The sequence below is a fragment of the Gambusia affinis genome, linkage group LG05 (genome assembly GCF_019740435.1).
Source record: "Gambusia affinis linkage group LG05, SWU_Gaff_1.0, whole genome shotgun sequence".
Classification (NCBI taxonomy): domain Eukaryota; kingdom Metazoa; phylum Chordata; class Actinopteri; order Cyprinodontiformes; family Poeciliidae; genus Gambusia; species Gambusia affinis.
Window position 1 is genome coordinate 964,181 of NC_057872.1, and position 26,490 is coordinate 990,670.

The following is a 26,490-nucleotide window of genomic DNA, read 5'->3' on the forward strand; positions in this document are numbered from 1 at the left end:
GTGGGAGGAAGCCGGAGAACCCGGAGAGAACCCACCATGCACAGGGAGAACATGCAAACTCCATGCAGAAAGACCCCGGGCCAGGAATCGAACCCAGGACCTTCTTGCTGCAAGGCAACAGCTCTACCAACTGTGCCACTGTGCAGCCCTAGCTGATAATTAGAACAATTTATAAACACTGACGAAAGCACAAGAAGATAACTTCCCTTTTCTGAATATTCTACTCGTTTAAAATGAAAAGCTGTAGATATATGCACTAATCCTTTTACTAGAATATGCTATCTGTTAAAAAATATTTTAAATACAAAGGTGTTAGTAAGAATAAAACAGTGTTAGACAGGGTAAATACGTTTTTATTGGAATTAAATTAAACACAGAAAAATACAAGTCATCGCAACTCTTTTACGTGCATTAATACGTTGTATGGCAGACTTTATCAAATGCAGCGCAGCCACAATGTGTCCACCGAACTGCGCAGGTTATTGTGTTCCTGAAATGTGTCAAGGAAACCCGAGATCATCCCACTTCCTCATGCTGAAGATTTAAGTTTAACAGTAACAATAAATGAAGTTATCTTTAAAATTAATCACACAAGTGACATCTAGGCCCAACAGCAGACTTAAACATCAGTCAAATCAATCTGGTTGTGTGTATGTTGTTTTTGTCTCCTGTAGACTTTGCTTTAGTTCTACTTTTTTCTATCTAATTATAAAAAATCATAGTCAGACAGTGAGAGAGTGATGAAACAGGAAGAGCGGGTTTCATGGAAAAAGAGGGTTAGGGTTACGGCTGCAGATTTATAAGACTAGTTCAGACTATTCCTTATTTCAAAGCATTAAAGTTTTAAAGAATGAAGTCTAAATATTTTTAGTAATTGGATAAGATTCAAAGTAAAATGCTTATATTAATATTGGTTTACTTGTAAGAATACCTACACTTACTGTGCTGCCTTTTGTAAGTTACGCTGGACCAGCAAAGATGAAAACCACACTAGAAGGTGGTGGATGTTTTGTTATGTTGTTTTGGTGACACTAATATAGAAAATAGATCCAAGATGGTGGAACGCAATACTGAACGGTTTATGGAATTGAGTTGATTACTATCTTTATACGTTGTGTTTCAGACAAGATTTGTTCGTGATTATTGGTTAATTGTGAAAATAATAATTGTCTCTTTGTTTTATGTAACTGTGGCGTAAATAATTGTACATTGGAGCAATTTATGAAAATGCTTTTTTATTTTAGCTTGCAGCAAGAATGGCTAATTTGTGATGTTCGTTGGCTAATAGTCCATCTTGAATGTTTCAGTTTACAATGGCCAAAGTGATGGCAGTGGTCAGATGCCACTCTTCAATAAACAAGTAAAGAAGAAAGAAGTTGGGTTATTGGAGTGTCATTGTCTGGCGGTCTAGATCAGGGGTCACCAACACGGTACCTGCGGGCCCGAGGGGACCTTGTCAGTCATCCATGGAAAAAGTTCTAAAGATAGCCATTGTCATTAGGGAGCACTGCCAAAGAAATTATTTAATTTAATCTTTTTACTTTTAGTTAATAATATTTGTTTATATTTACATTTCTAAAAAATGTAAATTACAAAAAATGTTTAACCATAGAAAAGAGTTTTATCCATCAAGCAATTTACTTTAAAGTTCAGAACTGTGCAGACGCCTGCAGGATTTCATCGGAGGGCAGCAGCGCCTGCAGGCTGCTCCCACTCTGCCTACCTTAAGATTTTCTTGAAGTAAAAAAAAGAAAAGAATAATTTCTGAAATTTTTATTATCGAACCCTCTTTACAATTAACAAAATTGTGGAGGAAAAAAAAGATCTTATATGTCGAAACATCTTGTACGTAGCCAAGTCTGAATCAGTGGGGGTCAAAGGGAACCCCAAAGCTTAAATCTTATTGGTCAGTTTGCTTTTGTTTATTTGCCGGCTTGGTGCTTTTTCTGTAAGCTAAAAATGAATGAGCAGAGTTTGAACCTCCTGTAGTTCTAAGAGCGGTTTGGATCCTGGTGGAGCTTTTTACTGTGTGGTTCTTGCAGGTCGTCGGTTTATGAGCTTCTTTGATGTTTCCTGAACTGGAGAGCTGATGGGTCACCCGTTAGCTGACATCTGCCGCTCTTCCTGAGCGTCACGCTAAGACTGTGGGTTAAACTATTTAATCTAGTCGAAACGTTCCCCAATTAATCAAACATTGTTGCTTCACCTTCTCCTCCTTTGGACGTCTGACGCCACCTGAATCTGGGAATCTACATCCTCCTCTTTCTGTGGATCTCACCGGTAGGCTTCGCTACCATGTCTTTATTATTTAGCATTGTTTGTGTTTAAAAAAAAAAAAAATGGAGCGCCGCTTTATTGGGACAGACTTGTGTGTATATATATATATATATATATATCTTTATATATATATATATATATATATATATATATATATATATACACTCTTGTTGTAAAGGCTGAGCTAAGAAAATATATGTCTGTATCAAACAAGTAGCCCTTTGTGCTGCTCTGTACCGGTGAAGTAGCTCCCAGTCTCAAAAAGGTTGGTGACCCCTGGTCTAGCTGCTGAAAAGTCAAAATCTCAGGGCGAGGACAGCACACTTACACTTGTGGGAACACTTACAAGTAAAACAAGTAACTGTAACTTTAGTACCAAATAATCAGAATAATGGATTATTCTTGGTTTCTTTTCAGAAAACATCTGTAATAACACATATTAATATTATAATAAGAGTAAGTAATAGTAAAAATGCTAAATCAGAGAAGCTAAAGAAGTTATAAATGTGATTTTGACATTGAGCTTGAGATGGTGTAAAAGGTGTAACTGCAATGAAACATCACTGAAATGTTGGCGCTTGTTAGGATTCAAGTTGGTGTGAGTGTTCCTCAGATAGACGATCTTCATGGGAGAGTTCTGGCAGGCTGGCACACCTGCAGCGGATTCCAGCAATCGGCTGCAGGATTCTTAAGAAGCGGTGGAGCAGCTACTCATCGCTCGATGGTCCCACTTGTTGGTCAGAGTCAATCCCAAGTTCTTGTCAATGTCATGTTTATGAGTGATCAGGTTAATCCTGTTTTTGCCATTTCTCAGATTTCGATAAGCTGTCAGGAACCACGCCCATCCCAGTGCGCATCAGCAACTGCTCTCTGTCAACCGGACTCTACCGCCTGCCACTCGTGTCCCTGCTACTCTCTCAGAGCCTCTGCGCCTCCTGGATCCTTTCCCCTTTCTCAGCAACCCTCCATCAGACAAACTGTAAGCCATTCTCTCCATTCCCCTGTCAAGATTCCCTCAGCCCGGTTCCCACTAACCTCTCCCCTCTCCAAGCAGAACCTGAGCCGGTCAGCCGCTCCCGATACCAGAGGGCCTATCTGGATAATATTACATTCTATAGTTATTGTGAATAAATCATTGAATCAAGACCTTCCGGCTTTGTTTGAACTTGCATGCGGGTGAAAAAACTCAAATCCAATATGACAGAGCTAGATGGTAGGTGAAAGGTTAGAGGAAAAAGAGGAACTAACAAGAAAGTAGAGATGGTCAACGTCTTATTTGGAAACAGATTGTTGAACAACTTAAACTTTTCAGAGAAAAGGTTGTGCAGGCAATGGACGTAGGAGGACCGTTGAGCAACCCTGAGAAATTAGCACAGATATCAGGACATAATGTCTTCTTGAGATAGTGATGGATATGAGATCATCTGTCCAAGTAGTCAGCCAATGAAACAAACACAGCATCAGTGCTAGCCAATGCAAATGCACCAAAAGGCTGGGTAAACCCTAAAAAAGGTGAGAGCAAAAGAGGCTGAAGACTGTCCTGCATATGGGGACCAACCCGTCCGCCCTGCAACATGTGGCTTCAAATCGCACTTCTCTCATCAGCTGGGTTCAGACCCCAAAGACAAGGCAAAGATAAAGACAAAAGCAAAGAAGAAGAACTGGTGCCTTCCTTCCATGAGGTCAGCTCAACGAACCAGAAAGATTGTGAAACAAGATGAAGGGAGCTTCAGACCCGAGACCTGCTCTAAGTAAATACTCTGCCTGCCAGCATCCAAGTCCTGTGTGACTTCACCATCCATGCAGAGACAGAAGCTCATCAGATCTTTTCCGCAACAACAACAAGTGATTGGATATGATTAATATACACCAATATTACATGACGATTACATAGCTTCAATCCTACATAGTATGGCTACCAACATCTATTTAGTAAGGTTTAGTAATAAAAATGTTATTAAACTAAAATATTTTAAAGTATAGGGACAAAATAGCCCAAAACAACAACGTATTTTGTCCTGATTAACTGCCAAACAATGACTTGTTTACAGTAGTAACGACTTTGCAAACTAAAGCTATTTATAAGCTGCCTGTCATAGAAAGTAAAAACATGAAGTAATACAGAAGCTTAATGAAAGGCAGGTACAAAATAAATTAAATAAAGCTTACAGTAATCTTTGATAAAATGAAATGAAACTTCCACAGGTAGGACGTATTTATAAGAAAATTGCTGAGTAAGTAGTATGTAATGTAGCATTGATGTGCGCATGTGCATTATCACAATGTAGGACAGATTTATGGGTAGCACAGATAAACAGAACACCTGTTCTATATCTTAGAATTACATAAATAAAGGTGGAAAAGTTAATTAGACCGTACCATGCACATTCCGCTGCACAACCAATGCATGTGGCTCCGCCGCTGCAAAGAATTAAACTTTATTCAGCCAGCGGTTAACAATCGGAGCTGGAAGACATTACCCTCCGCGCCCAGAAGGAGAGCAGCGCTCAGGAGGAGCGCGGCAGACGTAACATCTGTCCGTTTCGGACTGGACCGCATACACGGTAAGAAAAAAACAAAAGTTTAATTGATCGGTTTGGATGAGATCCAACTGACCGATGAACCAGCGCACATTTCTCAGGAGGATTAATTCTGACTTTAAAGTCAGAATTCTTTTTTTTTTTTTTTTCGGCGGCCCTAACTTTCTTCTGTACACTTGTTGATTCTTCACAAAATAATAAAAATTATAGATCTTTATGTTTGAAGCCTCAAAAGCGGCAAAAGATTATAAAGTTCAAGGGGGGCAAATACTTTCGCAAGGCACTGTAAGTATATTCTGCTGATTTAAAGACATGTTATTTCAGTCTGGATTCACACCAACAGATGCAGCAGATCAACACTGTAAATTCCTTTCAGCCTTTCATATCATCACTGTATATCTCTATACTGCCCCTTCTTTTTGCTTGAATATACACCTTTTTCTGACTGAAATATCGCTATCGCAGGACCACCGTCTACTTTCCTCTGGAAGCAGAGATGTTGATGTGGTATTTACAAATGGTGGAGGAGGGAAAGCATTAGGGAAGGTGTTTTAGGGTGGTATTTTGCAAAGAGGGTTATGAGTCAGTGTTTGATCCATTTTAGAAATCCAGATTACAGCCGTACTTTTGCTGTAGAGCATCTCAGGGGACGGCTGTCTAAGCAGCAAGCCACAGGGGTGAAAGTCATCAATCCATGTGGGTGCTGCTGCTGTCTGCAGGCAGCACTAACACTCAGCCTTCCCCAAACAGCAGCTACACATCAGTAACCTGCAGGAAAATCTGCATACAGGAGCCTAAAACTCACACAACAATGAAACAAAACATGAAGAGCCTTGGCACCCAAAACATGGGTGCCAAGGCATGCAACCTGCTGTTTATGGCAACTGGCTTGCCTAAACTAAAAAGTCTAATCTCTTCGGGAAAGCTGTCGTGCTGTATCTTATTGATAATGTATCTTTTTGCCTTACGATAATTTTCCGCACTCAGATTTCCATCTGTCCCCTCTGCATCCTGCAGCGTCTGTGTCGTGGACTCGAGCAACTCCTGTCAGTCCTTGTAGATTTCAGATTCTGAATTTGGACAGGTAGACATCAAAGTCACACCACAAAAGGCTGACTTCCGAAGTTCTGTGGGATCCTCTTCGAGGGAGGTTGCTGGTGGCATGGGCCAGTAGTCTGGAGTCTGAAGTAAAAAGGGGGGGTCCTCTGGTCCATCTGTTCAGCTCAGACAGCTCCTGCAAGGTCTTACCCCAGGTAATGTCATCAGCTGGATTGCTGGCTGAATCTACATAATGCCAGGACTGTGAGTCTGTTAAGTCTTTAATCTCCGTCACTCGGGTGCCCACGAATACTTTATAGTGACATGAGTCCGAAAGTATCCATTTTAACACTGTGGAGGAATCTGTCCACAAGGTGGTAGAGTCAATCTTCAGTGAGCTCTGTGCTTAGCAACTTGGCTAGCTGGGCTCCTGTTAAGGCTGCAGAAAGCTCCAACAGAGGTATGGATAATTGTCGTCTGGGGGCTACCCGTGAGCGAGCGAGCGAGCGAGGAGGAAGGCTAGGTGTAGTTGTCCCTGACTGTCCTCAGACCTGAGGTATGCCACGGACCCATAGACCTGTTCTGAAGCATCGCAGAAGATATGCACTTGTCTGTTGATGATTGAAGCATCGTCAGCTGCGTGCGTGTAATGTCTGGGTAAGGTGACTTGGGGCAGTAGTTGGAGTTCACCTTCCCACTGTGCCCATAGTTGCTATACATCCGGGGGGAGCAATGGGTCATCCCAATCCCGCCGCTTCTCCCACAGCTGACGAACCAACACCTTGGCCCGAGTTGTGTACGGTAGGATGTAACCTAAGGGATCGTACTGGGAGGCAAGAACCTTGTAGATGTTCCTCATGGTCAAGGTCCCATAATTGAGAGGTCTGTGTTTGTAGCCAATGAGTTCTTGATGAGGGTTCCAGCTAAGCCCAAGCGTGCTTTCAGATGGATTGTGCTTGCCTTCAGTCAGCCAGAGCGCTGTAGCATGGGAACGGGCCTCAGTTAGTAAGTGACTGATCACCTCCATCACATTACTTGACCACTGGCGAAGATCAAATCCTGCGGAGAGAAGCAATGATCTTAGCTTGTCCACCAAGGCCTTCGCTGTATCCACAGATGGTAAGCTTTGTAGCCAGTTGTCAATATAAAAACACAGCTCCACTGAAAACCGCACATCCTCTCCATCCTGACTATGGTCAGTGACGTGACGCTGGAGGGCATAAGTCGCACAACAGGGGCTACAAGTGGTGCCAAAGGGAAGCACCTGCCATTCATAAATGTCTGGTGGTCGGTCCTTGACCTGATCCCGCCACACAAAGGGATGTTGGTGAAACATCCCTTTTACGTCGCTGCTGATGGCGACGGCATTTTTCCGGAAGCGCAGTAACACTCCTATAAGTGATGCACTGAGGGTAGGTCCAGGTAGTAGGAAGTCATTCAAATTAAGGCCCTGGTACTGGTGAAAGCAGTTGAACACCAGCCTATCCTTGTTATTATGGTTCACCATATGATGAGGAATGAACCAGAACTCCCCCTTTGCTGCAGTGTTTTGAGGGCCCAACTTCACCACCCTACCGGCCTGGACCAGCTTCTGAATCTCCTCCTGGTATGTGGTAGCCATTGCTGGGTTCTTACTCAATCTTCTCTCATTGCTCCGTAAGTTGAACATCACTGATTCAGGAGAGGTTGTGAGGACAGGCATGGTTTTCTTCCGTAGCGGTGGTGTAGCGTAATGGAGGATCCCATCTACACACACTCGTTCGGTCCTCTTCTTCAGTAGGTTTACAGCCTCTTGGTCCAGCTTGGAACGAGTCACTGACTTCTCATTCTGGTAAGGAAGAAAGTCAGTCTGCCAGAGTTTCTCCACACTCCTCAACAGCTCGGTATTAGCTGGGGAAGCAAATGTAAACAAACACTGGGAGTGCTGGAAAGCACTGTCCTCTGTCCTCATTGGTCCCTGGAGAACCCATCCGAGCCTTGTTCTGACTGCAGCTGGTGCTCCTGCTGGACCCAACCGAACTGGTTCAATGGGAGTAATGAGGTGAGGGTTGTCAGTCCCAATGAGGATCAGAGGCTGCACATTCTTAAAGGGATGTAGAGGCAGATCAGAGAGACACTTGAACTGTTTCTGGAGTCTGTCGATCGGATAAGACTGTTCTGCTAGGACCAGGTGGTCGGCCGTTAAGGCTCCATTCACCGCGAAGTGGCGGCATTTGCTGAAGGACGGAGATATCTGGAAGGAAACGGAAGCACCTCTCATAGTCTGAATATCCTGCCTTATGGTTCTCAGATTCAGAGTCTCTCGGGTGCTTTGCAGACCAAGCTTGTGTGCAGCAGGAGCCAGGAGTATGGTGCGTTCAGAACCATCATCAAGTAGGGCATAGGTTTCGAGGCTTTGTTTCCCATGGTGCAAGGTGACCTGGACTTGTACTGTACTTGTTTTAAATACTGTGATGTAAACTGTTTAATTATACCAAAATAAAGTTAATTTACATTGGGAAAGTTTTTTTTTAAGTTAAGTTACAAATTATTAAAGTTTGCTACAACTAATATGACTTGTTAACAATAATAACTTTGTATCTTTATCAGACAATTGTCTAACCACCTTAACACTGTAATAAACTTAGAACACTGGTCTTCAGAAACATAATCAAACATAGCAGAATCTGCACGGGTGATTTAAAAATTGATAATAGTATTTTTTTAATGTCATGTTAAAACAGTATTTGACTCAATACCAAAATGAATTAGTGGTATGTGATTTATTTGCAGAGTGATTTAAAAAGAAAAAATGACCAAAGCGACAGATAAGAAAACGGAATCTTGGCCAAAACTCATTGGATTCTGTGTAGCCACTGAATGAACAGATAAGGCTCCAGGATTAGCTAAACCTGGCTGTTAGCCTGGTCTGGAGAAGGGTAGCTTCATACAAGAAATCAGCACAGTAACTTATGTGCTACCGCTTTTTTGAAACTGAATAGAGACTTCATTAAACCAGGATTTCCTAAAAATCCCGGCTTAACCCGCTATCTTGATTTTGTGAAACAGCCCTCAGATTTGCTTGTTTACATACTTTACATGTCACTAAAAAATTACTCACCTGCTTTTTGCAAGTGCAAAATACGTCCAACACAATTAGCATAGAAACAAGACAACAACAGTAACAGAATACTACTACTACTACTCCTACTAATAATAATAATAAGAAGAAGAATAAATTAGATATCAAAGATCATGTTTGGATGCCTTGGGTCTAAAGCCCAGAAAGATGGTGCAGATTCTATTTGCTGGATGTTCCACAAATTGTGCGGGTCAAAGACGTCTGCGTAGGACAGATTTGTGCAGCCGGACGCATGACAGTATTTTAAACCACAACAATAAACAAAATGACTAAACTTTAATATTGTGCCATTTCACGCAAAAATTAATATTAACAGCCACCAGAGACTAGAAACCCATCGCAGTGTCAAAGGAATATTGAAGATGAAATAAATAAAAAGAATTCCTCCCGCATAAGTTATTTTACAGGCTTGAATGAAACACATTTTTTTCAAAGCATTATCACTCCTTATTAATCTGTGGTTTCTAAAGCTGGTCCTCAAGCACCCCTGCCCTTTATGTTTTAGGTGTCTCATTACTTCCAATTACCACACTTAAATGAATGGGTGATTAACAATGACCTGCAGCATTTAGTGGCTGCAGAGGAGGTCATGCAGTCATTTGAACTAGGGCTGGGGGACTGGAGGAAGAGGTTTGGGAACCACTGCTAAACAATTTACTGTGGTTTCCAGCAAATAAATTTGTGGATTTTATGTATGAGTTTAAGATTTTTTACTTATCACCTTACAGCTCACATACAACAGTGTATTGCCGCTAGCCATGGTAATTTCAGCGTTCCTATTTTTAATTATATTTGGTAACACTTTATTTGACGGTTTGTGAATAAGACTGTCATGACATTGTCATAAACATGACAACACCTGTCATGAACGAGTAAGTCTTCATGAATATTTATGACTGTTATCATAAAGTGTCATTTGGTAAATCATGACATTTGTAATACAAAGTTGACATTTTTCACAATGTCTTTGTTATGACAACTTGACGTGAACCAAGAATCATCATATGTCATAAATATGTCATTAAGTGTTATTACACTGTCAAACACTTTAACAAAACAGTAACTAATATTTTCCCCTAAAGCAGAACAAGTAGGGCCAACAATAAAGATTTAATTAAGCTTTATTACACTGTCAAATGATTTAATAACAGTCATTAATAATGCCTCAATTGTCAAGAGGAACAAGTAGCACCAGTCATGAAGATGTCATTAATATTAACTCTTACCATAAATAAAGTGAAACAAGTGGCAACATTTATGAAATGTCATTGTCATTTCGGTGTCAAATGCTATATTAACATAGTCATTAATGTTAAGTCTTACCTCAATTGAAGTGGAAAACACTGGGCTACTTGTAACTACCATCATAGCTGTAGAACAAACCCTTTGTACATTGGAATAAAACAAAGAATTACTTGTTCTTCAAACAGAGGGTTTAACTTCTGTTCAGTATATTGTAACTGAAATACTGATTGAAAAACTAAAACAGAATTACTTATTCTTTAACTTAAGAAAATAACTTCAAATTCTTGTCTTAATTTCCTGGAATCAGCATTTAAATATGTCCGGAAATGCTCAGAAATTATAGCTGTTCTTGCAATGGTTGTGGTCAAAGTTAATCACAATGAAAGCCTTTTCATGAATTCAAACTGTTATCTCCTGTGTTTTTCTGTGTATTTATTTTGAGTTTCTGAGTTTTGTCACTGTCGTCTGTGTGGCCAGTCCGCCTCTTCCGCCGTTCATCCGGTTGCTACTCGCGTTGAGCCCTGGTGTCCACTCGGCCGTCCTGCCTGGCATTTTGGATTGTATTGGACTGTGTTTATTCTGGTAATTCTTCATTAAATCTTCATTTCATTCACTTCAACCTGGGTCTATGGCGTTTGCCTCACCACCACACCCCACATTTTATGACACAAACTTGGTGAATCTCTTCTGGACATTCTCATAGTGGGTGATGACTCAATCCACTGAGGTCACTTCAAAAAAAGAACAAAAACAAACAAAAAATGTAATGTGATCTTAATTCAGCATTTATTTAAATACCATTCCAAAAATATCTCTTGCTGCACACTGTCAGAATGGTAGACTGGCAGACAAATGTCTAGTTAACTTGACTGGTTGTTATAAAGTGCAATACAATTATTTTTTAATACAAGTAGCATAGAGCTGAACAAAATCATTCTGATAAAATATTGTATTGGCCGAAATTCATACAAACTGTTGTTATTCAAATGCATCATTTAATGTATAGGTTTAGGCACATGACTTTTCACTTAATGAGCATTCAAAATTATTTCCAACCAGATATTCTGGCTTATGGCTTAAGAACTTTATTAATAAAGAAACACCAGTTTTACATTTTACAACAATTAAAACATAACTTGTTAACTTAACTGGTGGATGTTGATTCCTGCTCCCCCTTCCCCACTTACCTGTTCCCTCTCACCCCCCTTCACCTGGAGAAAATAGTAACACAAAAAAGACTTACCTAATTTTCTTGGGGAATATTTCATCTGCTTCCTTTTCTTTGGTCAAACAGGGACTACTTTCTCTCATGGCTGGTCCTCATTAGCACCCTCCACACCTGTAGCATGTCTTCATTAGCCATCTTTGTCCACCCCACTCCCCACCATATGTCCTTTGACTAAAATGGGTCTTCATGTGGCTAAAGCTGCCAAAGCAAAAAACACAAGCAGATGTTACAAGTTGCAAAATAATGCACATAAAGGATAACTCTGACTAACTTATTAGCTTTAAATTTGTTAGATTAAAATTGGAGGGAAAAAACCTATTTGCCTGCCTTTAAAATATTTTTAAGAATAAGAGCTTACCTACCAGTAATGAAGTTTAATAACTTTAGCTAACATTAACTTACAGCAAGGTATCATGGGCTTGAATTGCTCATAGTTAACATTACAAAGAAAGAGAACATAGTCAAGGCTATTTTCTTAAATAAAATTTAAAGTTAATAAGACACATACCTCATATGTATTAGGTGACAAACTTTGGCTTCTTTTTAAACAGGCAGATATAACTTGTGTTGGGTCGGCCTCACAAGATGGGAGATTTCTTCTTCACCAACACACTGCATACCTGTTGGTGCACTGCTTTCTCTCACTGGTGGAGATGGTGTATTGCACTACTTAAAACAGCCTTAAATAATATTTAATGATGTTTCAAATGCAAAGTTCATAAGTGCTTTTTAGACATCTTGCTGTAAAACCTCAGATCAATTAGATCAATTAGAAATTTAAGACTAAACAAAATGGCAGAGCAATATAATATTACCAGATAAAGCTTCATAATTTTTAAAGTTTAATCTGTAATACCTTTATAACAAATTTATGACAGCTCACGATTAATGTCAATTAATGTCAAGTTGCCATAACAAAGACATTTTGAATAATGTCAACTTTGTATTAAAAATGTCCTTATTTACAGAATGACACCTTATAATGGTCATAAATATTCATGAAGACTTACTCATGTCCATGACAGGTGTTATGTCATGTTTATGACATTGTCATGTCAGTCCTATTCACAACCTGTCAAATAAAGTGTTACCTTATATTTTTTTTCCAATTATTATTCCACATTTAAAAAAAACAGCCACATTACCATTACTGTCATTACTATTCCCTAATAGTTTAAATAATAAGAGTTTGTAGAGTAACATATGGGGTTCTACCATGTTCATAAAATGCATAAGATGCAAATGTAAATAAAAAAGAATCAGTATTTGTCATGTCAGCTAAAAAGTTTACTTTCTGAAGAGTTTACGTCCCATGAAATTATTGTTGTAAAGTTCTACTTAGGGTGAAGAAACTCAGGTACAAAAGGCACTCCTCCTTGTCCTAGTGAGTGCTGCCAAGTACCAACAGCTTCTGCACAAGTAATGCCAGCTGTTGCTGTAGTGTCCCAGAATCATGTTAGAGCCAAATTCCTCCCTGGCATGTGAACTGTACTATAGCCAGAGCCAAGTGTGTGAGCCAGAGAGACATACTAAATGACAGTTTCATGTAAAAATGCAAACAAATGGAATAAACTAAACTGAGAGAGGCATCATCTAAAAGGGAGTGAATAAAAATAATCAATTTATAATGCCCTTGATGTCTCAAACTGAAATCTCGAAGGATTCATTCACACACTGAATGTGGTAAACTACTGAATTGTAGCTATAACTGCCCTGGGGCAAGCTCACAGAAGCCAGCCTGCAAATTGCGCCATCAGCCCTTCTAGCCAACACCAGAAGGCAAGGTGAGTGAAGTGCCTTGCCCAGGGACTCAAATGACGAGGGCAGACAGACTGGGAATCGAATTGGCGATCCGCTGATTGTAGGGCGAACTCGTACCACTGCCGAATGAAGAGTCCTGTCCAATGATATCATCACAGTAATCAATACTGGAAATAAGAAAATGTAAACATTTATCCAATGAGAATGCTTTCCAACAGCTCAAAATCTCTAAAAAGTCTATGAGAAGATTTGAAAAAAAAAAAAAAAAGCAGGCAACCTGTCACGGCCTGTCTGCAATACAGCTAAAAAAAACACTGTTGGTATTAAAAGGCAGAGACTGAAGCATGATCTGTGCATCAAACAGCAAGTACCGGTAATGGTAGTTCAAGACTTGATGCCTGCTCAGGGTCAACACCTCTTCACCCTCCATGCCCTTTGCCCCCTGGTTTAAATCAGTATGGGTTATGAATTACTTGCTTTTTTGCCTTTAAGACTGTTTCTTTTTTAATCAAGACAAAACTATTGTGGAGCAAAAGCATGATGTATTAGCCCAGAAAACACTATACAATTGTCTTATAAGGGTTATAAAATAACGGGCTGCACAGTGGCACAGTTGATAGAGCTGTTGCCTTGCAGCAAGAAGGTCCTGGGTTTGATTCCCGGCCCGGGGTCTTTCTGCATTGAGGTTGCATGTTCTCCCTGTGCATGGTGGGTTCTCTCCGGGTTCTCCGGCTTCCTCCCACAGTCCAAAAACATGACTGTCAGGTTAATTGGTCTCTCTAAATTCTCTCTAGGTGCGAGTGTGTGTGTGTGTAAGATAGTGTGGTCTAGGGTCTTCAAAGTGAACGAAACAAACTGCATAGATCACCAGGTTCCAGCGTTTTCTGAAGAATTTTTATTTTATTTTCCTTTTCTGACATCCATCTGCTCTCCTTCTTGAGCTTCCACAAACACTCTTTTTTTTAAAGCCAATTGGCAACACAGCTGCACATAAGTGGGCCAAGCCACAATCAAACAGGTAAAAATGAAACAAAGACAAAGTCTAAACAGAAACAAGAATAATATTAATTTAATTTACAAACTCAACATAATGAAATAATGTACAAAATAAACCCTGCCAAACAAGATGACTCAAAAGTTACTTTAAAGAAAAACAAACAAAGCAATACTAGAAAACCCTCTAATTGGTAGATCCCAGCAAGGTAATCAGTGACATCATTCAGCCATTCAACAGGAGACACTGGGCCGGCCACTCCCACACTCCTGACCTGCTGCAAAGCTACAAGGGAGAATGGTAAGTAAAAAGAAACAAATATCAAGAATATACTATGAAACAAAATAAACACGTTCAACCAATAATTCAAAAGTGATAGCTTTAAACTAAACATATAAATAGATGGAAAACACAACACAATATCAACACAAACAAACCCGGGATAGTAAATGAAGCAAGGTTGCACTAATGTTTAAATTTAAGCATTATAACCCATTACAAAAATAAATGTATCAAAATAATAATAAGGGACAAATGGTGAACATACACTGAACCACTTTGTCACATTGTGAATGGTTGTTTGTCCTGTATGTCTCTGTGTTGCCCTGCGACAGACTGGTGACCTGTCCAGGGTGACCCCGCCTCTCGCCCGAAACGTAGCTGGAAATGGGCACCAGCAACCCTCCTGACCCCATTAGGGATAAAGGGTGTATAGAAAATGGATGGATGGATGGGTTATAAAATAGTTTTCTGGAATGTAAGATATATTTCTGTTGGAAAGTAAAGCATTTCACAGGGAACCTCAATGACTCACTTCTTGAAAGAGTTTCAATAAGCCAGCCAAGGAATTGCAGCAGTTTGGGTTAATTTGTCTGAAGGAAATAACTTCCAAGATCCTTGGATATTCAGTCAGGTTATGATAAATCATGGGCCCCATTTCATTCTTACACCTGGTAGATTTAAGGTTATTTTAATATAACCTAGTTGTTTGGCCTCTCCTTGGGCTGCCACCTTATTGTGGAAGTTATGATGTCTGGGGCTTTATCCCCCTGGCAGGGTCACCCAAGGCAGACAGGTCCTGTGTGAGGAACCAGAGCAAGCGCAGGAGCCGGACCTAGTGTGTGAGGTTGAGAGGTTCCGGCTTGAAATAATTGGTCTCACCTTGACGCTTGGCTCTGGTTCTGAAACCAGTCTCCTTGAAAGGGGCTGGACATACTTCCACTCAGGAGTTGCCCAAGGTGAGAGGCGCTGGGCAGGAGTTGCCCCTGACCCTACTTGTTGCTTTTTTGTCTTGGTGTCTATACATTGGAATTTACCCCAGTGAATGAGAGGGTAGCCTCCCTCCGCCTGAAGGTGGGGGGACGGATTCTGACTGTTTGTGCTCATGGGCTGAAAAACAGTTCAGATTACCCACCCTTCTTGGAGTCCTTGAAGGGGGAACTGGAGAGTGCCCCTCCTAGGGACTCCCTTGTTCTGCTGGGGGACTTCAACGCTCATGTGAGCAATGACAGTGAGACCTGGAGGGGTCTGGTTGTGTATGTATTCCATCTTACTGCACCGATTGCAGTTTTCTGGCCGATCCCTTACTGATCTTTAAAAAGCCTGACCTGCTGATTTTGGCTGATAGGATTTTTTTTTCTCTGAAATGTTGTTAAATATATCAAGAAAGTCACTGAATTAGCAACAGTGGGGTGAATATTGTTAACTGTAAATGTTCAGACATGACCTGGTGGGCCGGTCTGTCAGTCAAACCTCTGACTGTAGAGCAGAAGAGGACAGAGGCTGATTTTTAAACCTTTGCTGACTAAGATAAGATAAGGGGATGAGATCAGTTTCACATATAAGTATCAGCAGATCACAAACCCCCAAAATTGAGGAAATCAGCTCCCAGAAATCAACTGGTCAATAAATCAGTTGGCCAATAAATGTATCCATGTATATAATGTAAACAGCACTGCCAGAGACGCAATAACTTTATAGCATGTGCGTGAATGACCTAATTATCTGACTGCTGACTGCAGCCAGTCCACATTGTTAGCAGAACTAGAGGGCCCAAAACCAAACTTTGCTTAGGGCCCCATGACTTGGGCCGGCCCTGACCAAGCAGTACACATGGTTTGTGAGAACTGCAACAGCAATCCAGCAAATCCTTTGAGATATTCAAACCAATATGATTCAATTGTTTGTGCTCCAGCATTAAATGCCAAAAATAAATTTGCAGGAGTGTGACATTATCTGTGGACTTAAAGAGGACTGATCTAGAGTCAGCACATAATTTCAGTTATTCAGCCTTGAAATTTAGGTGTACTCCTCAGAAAACACTAGTTGTGACACCTATGAGAAAACTCAGCTTGTCGTTTCTGCCTCGCTTCCTGATCTCTTTTTTTCGTCCCACATACTCCACTGAACTCGCCTGCTTCCAGGGCAAGAACCAAACCGAAAGCTCACCTGCAGCTCCAAGCCTCACTTGCCTGCTTGCTCTCTGCTCATTCCACCCTGTACAGACCAGCGACTCGCCTCAGATGCCTCTGCTTGCCCGGATCCTGCTTGCCTTCTCCTCCCTCTAACCTTCAAGGGAACGTAAGCCTGTCTCACTTCCTAGTCAAATATAGCCATAGTCAACATCTGCCATAATCTCTAATCCATCTCTCTGTCTTCAGACAAACCTCAGACCAGACCCAAGAAGGGAACTCCTGCTGTACCTCTATATTACAGATTGTAAATACATTTAATTACTTTGCATCCTGCTTCCAATTCTGCATGTGGTTCAGAAACCTTCGTTCAAACATGACAAAATTAAAGCTAAAACCCAACTTGGTCAGGGCTACCTTTGATTAGTTAGCATGTTCTGTTAGCATGAACATGGTTAATTATAATGTATACAGCAATGAATTGTTTTAACAAACTAAATGAAACGGACATTTCTTTGGGAAACAGTTACAACTAAAACTAAGGCTGTCATTGTGAACATGTTAACACATGTAATTAATCTGAAAATTTTAACACATTAATATTACATAATTGAGATTAATTGAACTATTATTTTGATGTAAAAGCCTCTCTCCCCCAGAGGGTTAACCTAGTTCACAGCTGAGCACTATGAACCTGACACATGGGGAGTGATGTACAACAGGGCCAGGGTAACGTTATCCACAACAGTAGACATCAACAAAAATTTTACATAGGAAATTAATGGAACATTTCTGAATTAATGTTTAACAGAAAATAACTTCCTTTATACCTTCGTGAATATCAAAGTCTGAACAAATAAGAATCTGAGACATGTTTGGTTTGAGACAAAATATTTTCTTAATCTTCTGAAAATGTTTTTGATATGGGGGGGAGTTACCCAGGATGGCACAAGAAATGGGTGGAGCACCCAGCAACTAGAAAATAAATTATATCCTGTCAGTTGTCCCCTGAACAAGTTTGCTAATACCTTATACAGGTGCAGTGTTGTAAGCTGGAAAAATTTGAAATAAAATTATTACAATAAACCATTTTTTTAAAAGGATACTTTTCATTGAGGTGATTAAAAAAACAAATAAGAGAAAAACACTGGAAAAATACAAAAACTGAAATACACAAGCAAATGTAAATATAGTTAATGGGACCAGCCTAATAGCAGTAATATGCTAATGCAGGGTTTTTTTCCTGCAGGGTACTGTTAAGCCCTCAACAGAGTTTCAGGCCTTTTAATAATATGTTACTGATATGACTCATTCTATCTTCTTCCCTTGCACCCACTGCCTGGCTATTAGAGTAATGCTCACATAATATTTATGCTGAAATATGTCTGATGTCTGTGTGATATTTTTTATAACTGTTAGGATCAGATTTTAAATGATATCTGTCAAAAAGGAAATGACTTTCCTTTGCCATCCTATTTAAATGTAGCCACATCTATGGCACATTTATGGTAATGTGGAAATAGAAGTGATTCAGCTGCAGCTCTGTGGCTCTGAATACCAACTGTGCTCTGGAGGTGTGACAAACGCATGACCTTGGTGGCAGCATGTTTTTTTATATCTAAAACTATAAAGCTATGACAAAAGAGACAGATGCAAAAGTACACTTACATTCAATCTTTCCTTGAGGAATTATTTTAATTTTGCAAGACACATAGTTAAACTAAATCAATTAAAAAGGACATAGAGCTTGGAGCTTGCAAGGTCACTCTCATTGTGCACGGTGAGTCAAAAGTGAGAACAACATTCCTTCATCACACCATAATTAAACTAATTCTACAGTGCATTAGTTTATTTAATTTGTCACACAGACATCTTAGTAAAAGAAAATAAGTTTGTGGGTGTATTTAATGATTTATATTTATGCATGTGAGTTAGACAGTGCTGCAGGATGGAGAAGATGAAGCTGATTGGTGTGTGATTGACCCCTTGCATGTTAAGAAAAAGCTCTGGAATCCCACCTTAATTAGGCTTTTTCTGTTTGCTATCTGACATGTTTAGGTACAGATAATGACAGATCTTCATTTTAGAAGTATGGACAAACATTTCTGTGCAAGTTTTCTGATAAAATTGGACAGTCTTGTGTGAGGATGCATGTCTTCTGATCATTTCTGACAAACACAGACAATAAACAAATTTAGTTTTTGACTGTCAAATCGAGTTTTTATTATTTTTCTACCAGCGTACATTCATTTTGCTTTTGGTAAAATGATCTCATCATGGATTCTTGTGACTGGCAATCCTGTTGCTGACAGTTAGTCACATCTCATCCTCTCAGTGTGAACAGGCACATCGCAAGAATCAGGTCATGATGGAAAACCCCCCCACTTACTTTCTTGTTTGGTGGACCCTGGGATCTGCTACATAAGGGGAAATGTCTAGTTTAAAATGTAAAGTGCAGTCTGCTGTGTGTGCATGTGTTAGGGGCTGGGGGAAAGGTGGTAGGGGGGTAACTGTAATCAGGACTAGAACAGTGCCAAACAGAATTCGCCTGTTTCTGATTTGTTGTTTATGTAAAGCTTTGACCTTTGACCAATTTTAGATTATTCTGTTTTGTTTAAGTAACATAATATTCCTCAAGAACAATATTCTAAATCCTTCCCACTTAAAGGAATTCATGGATTGTTTGCTTTAGTAGCAGATGCGACGTGTCATTACTGTATGATGGAGAAACTGGTGTTAAACAGAGACAGGAGTATTTAAAGCAAAGACAAAACTGTTACACTGTACAGGATTTTATACCAGCAATACATATAATTATCAAAACTGGCTCAGCTAACATTTCTTGTACCAAAACTACAGTGTCTGTCTACCTTTTGTTGTGAATATGCAGTTATTTTAACTTTAAGATTCCCAATTTTTCAATAACAGACCAAGGTTTAGAGCACAAAATAATAGTCAAAAAACTTTACTAGTTTGTGAATTTAAAAACTCAGCTCTAACTTTTTATAAAGGGTCAGAATTGAGAGAATGCTTTTTTTCCCTCTTTTTGCCAATTTCCTCACAGATGCACACAAGCTCCACCTTTGCTACTCCACTAAGTGGGACAAAGAACAGGCACCAGGGAAATGCTAAGTACATACGTATCAACAACATACTAACTGGTGGTTAGTATTAAACTGCATACCAACCACCAGTCTACAGTGGTTAGTATACAACATTATAAGGTTATAATGCTATTTATTAAACAGCTGAATAATGCTGAAAAAGTCGTGCTTGTTACCTTTTCTCCATAAAACTTCTACATCAAAGTGTTTTTATCAGTTTGACATGATAGTGCTTAAATGATGTCATCATTACTGATCCAGGAAAAAACAAGTGCTACTTATTTAACCTACAGCAAATAAGCATTTCACTGAAAAAGCTTACAATGCTGTAATCACAGACCCCAAATGAAGCCATTAATCAAAGAGTTACAGAAGCTTTCACCCTGCCAATAAGCATTAGCCACTGACTAGTTGCAGTGGTCTAATTAATCAATCTTCACCTTCAAACTCGTGTCCATTAGGTCAGTGATGAGCAGGCTCAGTGCACTCTACACACCTATAAATCTTTGCTTGTCATGGATTAAAAGAAATCCCACCAAACTTGGTTCAGCAACTTACTCTCCAGTAAACCTCAGTCAAAGAAACAAGAAAAGGAAATATTATAATAAAGTCTTTTCATTCTTGTTGTTAGTGCAATTTTAGAAATTTGTTTGACTCTAAGGTTTTATGCAACAGCTTTTGCTAGCAACCAATAGCAACAAAGCCACCTGCAGATTCTGTTTTAAAACTGTCCAGCTCTTACACACACACAGTCCATTTCAGGTCTCAAGTGAGAAACTATTGATTGAACCACAAATCTAACAAAATAACCTTAAACTGAGTAACACCCACTCTCCAAGATCAATCCGGAAACATGACTCAGCATGATATAGCTCTTTTGGAATGAAAAAAGGATCTGCTACTCCCCAGAGACAAGCAAGAGTTTTTAATCAGCAGCCAACGTGTTGCTGCTGCCTGCAGTTCTGTCCAACTGGAATCAGACCAAACAGCCTAACATTTAACACCTGAAAAGTTATTGTGGGAATAAAGCATAGGAACTCTTAGTCTGCCTTCTCCCACTCTCTATATTTCCTCTTTTTCATCTATCCCCCCTCTTCTCATTGTATTTTTTCTGCCTTGCATTCCATGTCTCTGGTGGATTGATATTTTTGGCCGAGTTCCCAGATAAGAGAGTGGTATGAAAGCAGTGTGGTGGAACAGTTATTACAGGCAGCGTGCTCTGATCACGGAGGTTTCAGATCCCAGTGACAAAGACTATTCTTATCACACTCATTTGGAACACAGAGCGCCGAGGTCTTGCCTCATCTCCCTCAGGATGAGTGAGAATTACAGTTAAAATATCATCTGCTTATTCATCCATTTAGGCCAGGGGTGCCCAATGTTGGTCCTCGAAGGCTGGCATCCTGCAAGTTTTAGTTCTCTCCCTGGTTTAACGCACCTGGATCCAATGACGGCTCATTAGAAGAACATTGACATGCTGAAAAGGTTGTTGGTACCACCAACAGGAAAAAACAAGCAGGATGCCACCCTTCGAGGTCTGACTTTGGCCACCCCTGATATAGGCCTACCATGTCTTATATTATCAGACAGTTTTAATTTCATAAATGGCCCATGCACCATTAAAGGGCACAAGGGTGCCACCCCACTACTCACCACATCACCTTGAATAAGATATTAAAAGATTAAATAAAAATGAAATAATAAAATAAAAGTACACCGTGTTGCAAATTATTATGTAAGTGATATTTTCTCAGATTTTTTTAATGGTCAATGCAAATAATGGTCAGTATAATTTTTAAGTCATGAACTATTACAGTATAAATCAAATTTTACTGAACAAAGGTCCCCATAAGAACAGTATTTTTTTCAAAAATAAAAAACTCAAAATGCACTGTTCCAAATTATTATGCACAGCAGATATTCTAAACATTTTATGGATTATAAAGAACTACAAATGGTCGTACTTTGAATGTGCAGCATTAACATCTTAACAAACCAAGTTCCATGTTAACATAGAACCCCTTCTTTGATATCACAGCACAATTCTTGCATCCATTGAACTTGTGAGTTTGTAGAAAGTTTCTGCTTAATTTTCTTTGCAGGATGTCAGAATACCTTCCCAGAGCTGCTGTTTTGATATGAACTGCATCCCACCCTCAGATCTTCTGGTTGAGGAACCTCCAAAGGGTCTCCATAAGGTTGGGGTCAGAGGAGGATGGTGACCACACCACGGGTTTCTCCCCTTTTACGTTCTTAGCAGCCAATGACACAGTGGTATTCCTTGCAGCAAGAGATGGCGCATTGTCATGCATGAAGATGATTTTGCTACTGAAGGTACGGCTCTTCTTTTTGAACCATGAAAGAAAGTGAGCAGTCAGAAAGTCCATCTACTTTGCTGAGGTCATTTTCACACCTTCAGGGACTCTGAAGGGGCTGACCAGCTCTCTCCCCATGATTTAGGCCCCAAAGCATGACTCCACCACCTCCTTACTGACGTCACAGCCATGTTGGGATGTGGTGGCCATCCACCACCAATCCACTACTGCGTCCATCTGGACCATTCAGGGTTGCACAGCAGTCATCAGTGAACAAGTCTGTTTGAAAATTAATCTTCATGTACAGCTGGACCCACTGGGACCATTTCAACTTGTGAGCTCTGGTTAGGGGTGGCCAAATAGTAGGTTCATGCACCTGTGGCCTGCTTAATAATGTGGAACATCCTTCTTAAGTAGATTTCCTTTAATTGAGCTCAACGGACAAACTAATCAACCAGCTCCCTGAAATTAATTATACTGATTCAAAGAGCCCTGACACAAAACACCATCTATAAATTTAATAGCACAACAAAAATGTGATCTTTATGAGACTTAAATTCAATTTGCATAATAATTTGGAACACGGTGTATTTTTGAAATATATATTGTGTGTGTGTGAGTGAAGTTATTTTTTTCATATATGTTGTCTGATTGGTGACATATTTCTGCCCTGTTGAAAATTTTTGCCAATGGACATTCGTTAAAAAGTGTACATCCTGCTCACGAGAGCAATCTGAGGGGACCTCTCATGTGCCCGGGAGAAATATTTTTAATGTATATAGAAACACCCTAAAAACAATGTGTTATATAGTCTTCCACTTTGTCAAAATGGTAAAATAAGAAGCTTTATTCATTAAAACTGGAATTTGGGATTAAAAATTCTAAAAATTCATGAATAATTATGTAAGGTGAGCCTAAAGTGAGTAATGAAATTCATAATAAGAATTTAGATATATTATAGTTTTTATGCCAATCTTAGGAGGATTAAAATGAGAAGACTCCCTAATGCACGTCATCAGTCAGGCAGATTTAGTTCTCTCCATCTAATCCATGCAATAAAAACAGATGGGTTTTTTTTGTTTGTTTGTTTTTTTTACAAATGAATATAAATCTTTAACTTGTATGATACAAATCTGGCAGCACATTGACAACTACTAATTTATCACTAATTATATTGACTTACAGTCATGAAGCCGTCCAGTAGACCAGAGTCAGGTTTTGGTGGAGCCTGTAGTCTCTCCATGGACCATTTCTCAATGATTGAGGCAACTTGGCTGTTCTCGGTATTAAGGATCCTAAACCCTGTCATGTTTACACCACTGTATCGGTAAGGCTCCACGTCCAGTGCAAACAGATCCTGGAAAGAGAGAAATCATGGCAATCAAGAGTTTGATCCACCTTGGAAGAAATCTAGTCTAAAATTAACTGAACCAAATCAGCCTCTGATTTCAAAGTACATGAAGTATCTAGGAATCAAATTAAGCGAGTAGATGTAAGAAATGCCTGTTAAATTTAAAGCGTGTCCTACAAAAAATAAAGATTAGACAAATAGAAGAAAATCAGACTAAGACTGGGGGGGGAGTGAACATGGTTAAAATGGTGGTAATAATACCAACATTATCATAAATATATTTATGATATTATAAATCTTGTTATATTTATAATATCATAACTATGCACTTATGATATAAATTATTGTAGTGCCTTGTATTTTTACTAAATATGATAAGAGTATCATATCAAAGTTTTTGGGATGGGAAAATGTATACTGTACAAACTAAATAAGAGGGATGGTACTACTGCACCAACTTGGAAATCTTTTTGGTCATATATTACTCTGACTGGCAACCAGGAAGCTGACATGATATACCTGACTCGTCTCCTCCTCAATCTTTACTCATGGTTCCTCTTTCAGGCAGGTGCTTCAATATGTAACCTCCGCATCCCAACCCATTCAGCACCTCATCACTATAATGCTTCTCCATGATGTCCATCTGTGTCATTTTCAACTGGTCCTTCCCCTCCCACATACCCTAGCTGATCTCACATTTCAGGTTATGCTGCTACGTGTGGTTAATGCTCTCAGGGACATGCTTTCGTTTATTTTAGACATCTGTGAATGTAACAACCTTCAAAGTGATTTTAGTTTAGCTTAACACTGAGTGATGTGAAATGGCAAAAAAGCTATGGCTCACATTGTATTGTTTCAATGAAAAGAAAAAAGCAAGTGGAGGTAGAGAAAAAACAGCAGGAAACAGAAAAGTCTACATAACCCTGGTTTTACTATGAATGCAAAATGTTATAGACTTTTCATCTCTTCTGACAAAGTAGAGAAAAATAATATGGGGGGGGTATGCGGGTATGTTGCCGCAAGACCTAACCGATTAGGTTTAGGATTTTCAAAATAAAAGCTCCTCCAGACTCAATACATAGAACGGACATATTTAATTATTTCTTGCACAGCCTGGTACCAATTGGTCCACGGACCGGTGGATTGAGATCTGGTGACTGTGGAGGTCATTTGAGTTCAGTGAACTCATTGTTGTGTTCAAGAAACCAGTCTGAGATGATTCATGTTTTATGACATGGTGCATTCGTCTGCTGGAAGTATCCATCAGAAGATGGGCACACTGTGGTCATAAAGAGAAGGACATGGTCAGCAACAATACTAAGGTAGACTGTGGTGTTGACACGATGTTCAATTGGTACTAATGGACCCAAAGTGTGCCAAGAAAATATCCCCCACACCACTGCACCACCACCAGCAGCCTGAACCGTTGATACAAGGCAGGATGGATCCATGCTGTTGACGCCAAATTCTGACCCTACCATCTGAATGTCACAGCAGAAATCAAGACTCATCAGAACAGGCAACTTTTTTCCAATCCTCTATTGTCCAATTTTGGTGAGTCTGTGTGAATTGTAGCCTCAGTTTCCTGTTCTTAGCTGACAGTAGAGGCACCTAGTGTGGTTTTCTGCTGCTGTAGCTCATCTGGCTCAAGGGTCACCATGTTGTGTGTTCAGAGATGCTCTTCTGCCTACCTTAGGTCATTTGATTATTTGATTTATTGTTGCTGTTCTATCAGCTCAAACCAGTCTGGCCATTCTCCTCTGACTTCTGGCATCAACAAGGAATTTGTGCTCACAGAACTGCTGCTCACTGGATATTTTCTATTTTTTTGACCATTCACTCTAAACCCTAGAGACGGTTGTGGGTGAAAATCCCAGTACATCAGCAGATTCTGAAATACTCACACCAGCCCATCTGGCAGCCAGAACCATGCCATGTTCAAAGTCGCCTAAATCAACTTTCATCCTTGTTCTGATACTTGATTTGAACTGCAGCAGATCATCTTGGCCATGTCTACATGCCTATATGCATTGAGATGCTGTTGACATTTGTGTTAATGAGCTGATGGACAGGCATACCTAATAAAGTGCCCAGTGATTGTATGTGATGGTTAGATTGTGAAGGGGTCTTGTTTGTTTTCAGTCTTTTTTTCTTCTTGGTTTATTTAAAACACATATTTAGTTTAACTTTCATTTCATGTCTTGCCAGTTATGTGTTATGCATTTATTTGAACACATATACTGATGAAAATTTCAGTTGTTCACTGGGTGGGTGGCCAGGAGGAATGGGGTTGTGGTCTGAACAGTAAACAAACAGAATAGAAAGACTGAAGAGCAACATCTTATCTTTAGATATTCAATAATTTTTTTATTGTAGTTTTTTTTGTTGTAACAAGAGACAACAAGGCATCTGCAGCTCTGCCACTTCTGTACTTACCAGTGTGGTGAAGATGTAGTGATAATACTCCGTCATCATTCCCATAGCAAGAGCCTAGAACAAAGAGTGAAAGAAGGAGAGAAAGCCAGAAGGTTTAGAAATAAATTTGACAATTTCACTATATTTGCACAAATGCTTACACACAAATATTGGTTTGGTTGTTTGCCTTATCTAATGTTTCTCCTACAATGTAATGCAAGAAGGCATATATTTCACAACTGCTGCAGTGAGAGGCAAACACCCACTAAGAAGACAAGCAACCAAAGACAGCAAAGGACTGAGCTCAGGCTAATTTTTTTTTCTTTTCTTTTTTTTTTTTTTAGCAAATTTAACATAACACAGCATAGAGGATTGCACAATTCCATAGATAAAGAACATCTGGATCATGGTAAGCAGAAGCCCCACAGCAACTCTTTAACAACACTTAGAGATTACGTCACAATGGTTTTCTAGTATAGATTCTCCTGAATATAATGTTTGAAAATACATTACTTACATTATGGAAAATAAGTGTAGTGCATCTTCTTTAAAAGACTTTACTGGAATAAATGAATCTCAATTTCTTTTAAAAAGAAGTTCTGATCTGAACTTAACTGATAAAATAATAAGCAAGAGCTTCTTATTGGAGAGTTAAAGCATGGACAACTGTCTTCCAGCTACAACAAGTTC

At 39.6% G+C, this 26,490-nt stretch overlaps 1 protein-coding gene and 2 long non-coding RNA genes across 7 annotated transcripts in view; 1 reads left to right on the forward strand and 2 right to left on the reverse strand.

Moving 5' to 3' along the window:
- Window positions 1–26,490, reverse strand: part of grik2 (glutamate receptor, ionotropic, kainate 2) — a 369,508-nt gene that overhangs the window by 181,700 nt on the left and 161,318 nt on the right. For all 4 annotated transcript variants that reach the window (XM_044116261.1, XM_044116262.1, XM_044116260.1 and 1 more), the window contains 2 exons: window positions 25,822–25,875; window positions 23,218–23,391 (listed from right to left, as the gene is read on the reverse strand). In XM_044116261.1, the coding sequence (XP_043972196.1) occupies window positions 23,218–23,391; window positions 25,822–25,875 (228 nt within the window). The remainder of the gene's footprint in view (window positions 1–23,217; window positions 23,392–25,821; window positions 25,876–26,490) is intronic.
- On the reverse strand, window positions 10,673–12,534 carry LOC122830693. Of its 2 annotated transcripts, XR_006370581.1 has the most exons (4): window positions 12,460–12,534; window positions 11,958–12,093; window positions 11,465–11,647; window positions 10,673–10,952 (listed from the first exon to the last, which is right to left on the reverse strand). It is a non-coding gene; the product is annotated as an uncharacterized LOC122830693 (long non-coding RNA). The 2 variants fall into 2 exon arrangements; XR_006370580.1 differs by lacking the exon at window positions 12,460–12,534 and having other exon boundaries at window positions 11,958–12,267.
- LOC122830692 lies at window positions 14,031–17,693 on the forward strand. Its single transcript, XR_006370579.1, has 3 exons — window positions 14,031–14,504; window positions 16,628–16,784; window positions 16,865–17,693. It is a non-coding gene; the product is annotated as an uncharacterized LOC122830692 (long non-coding RNA).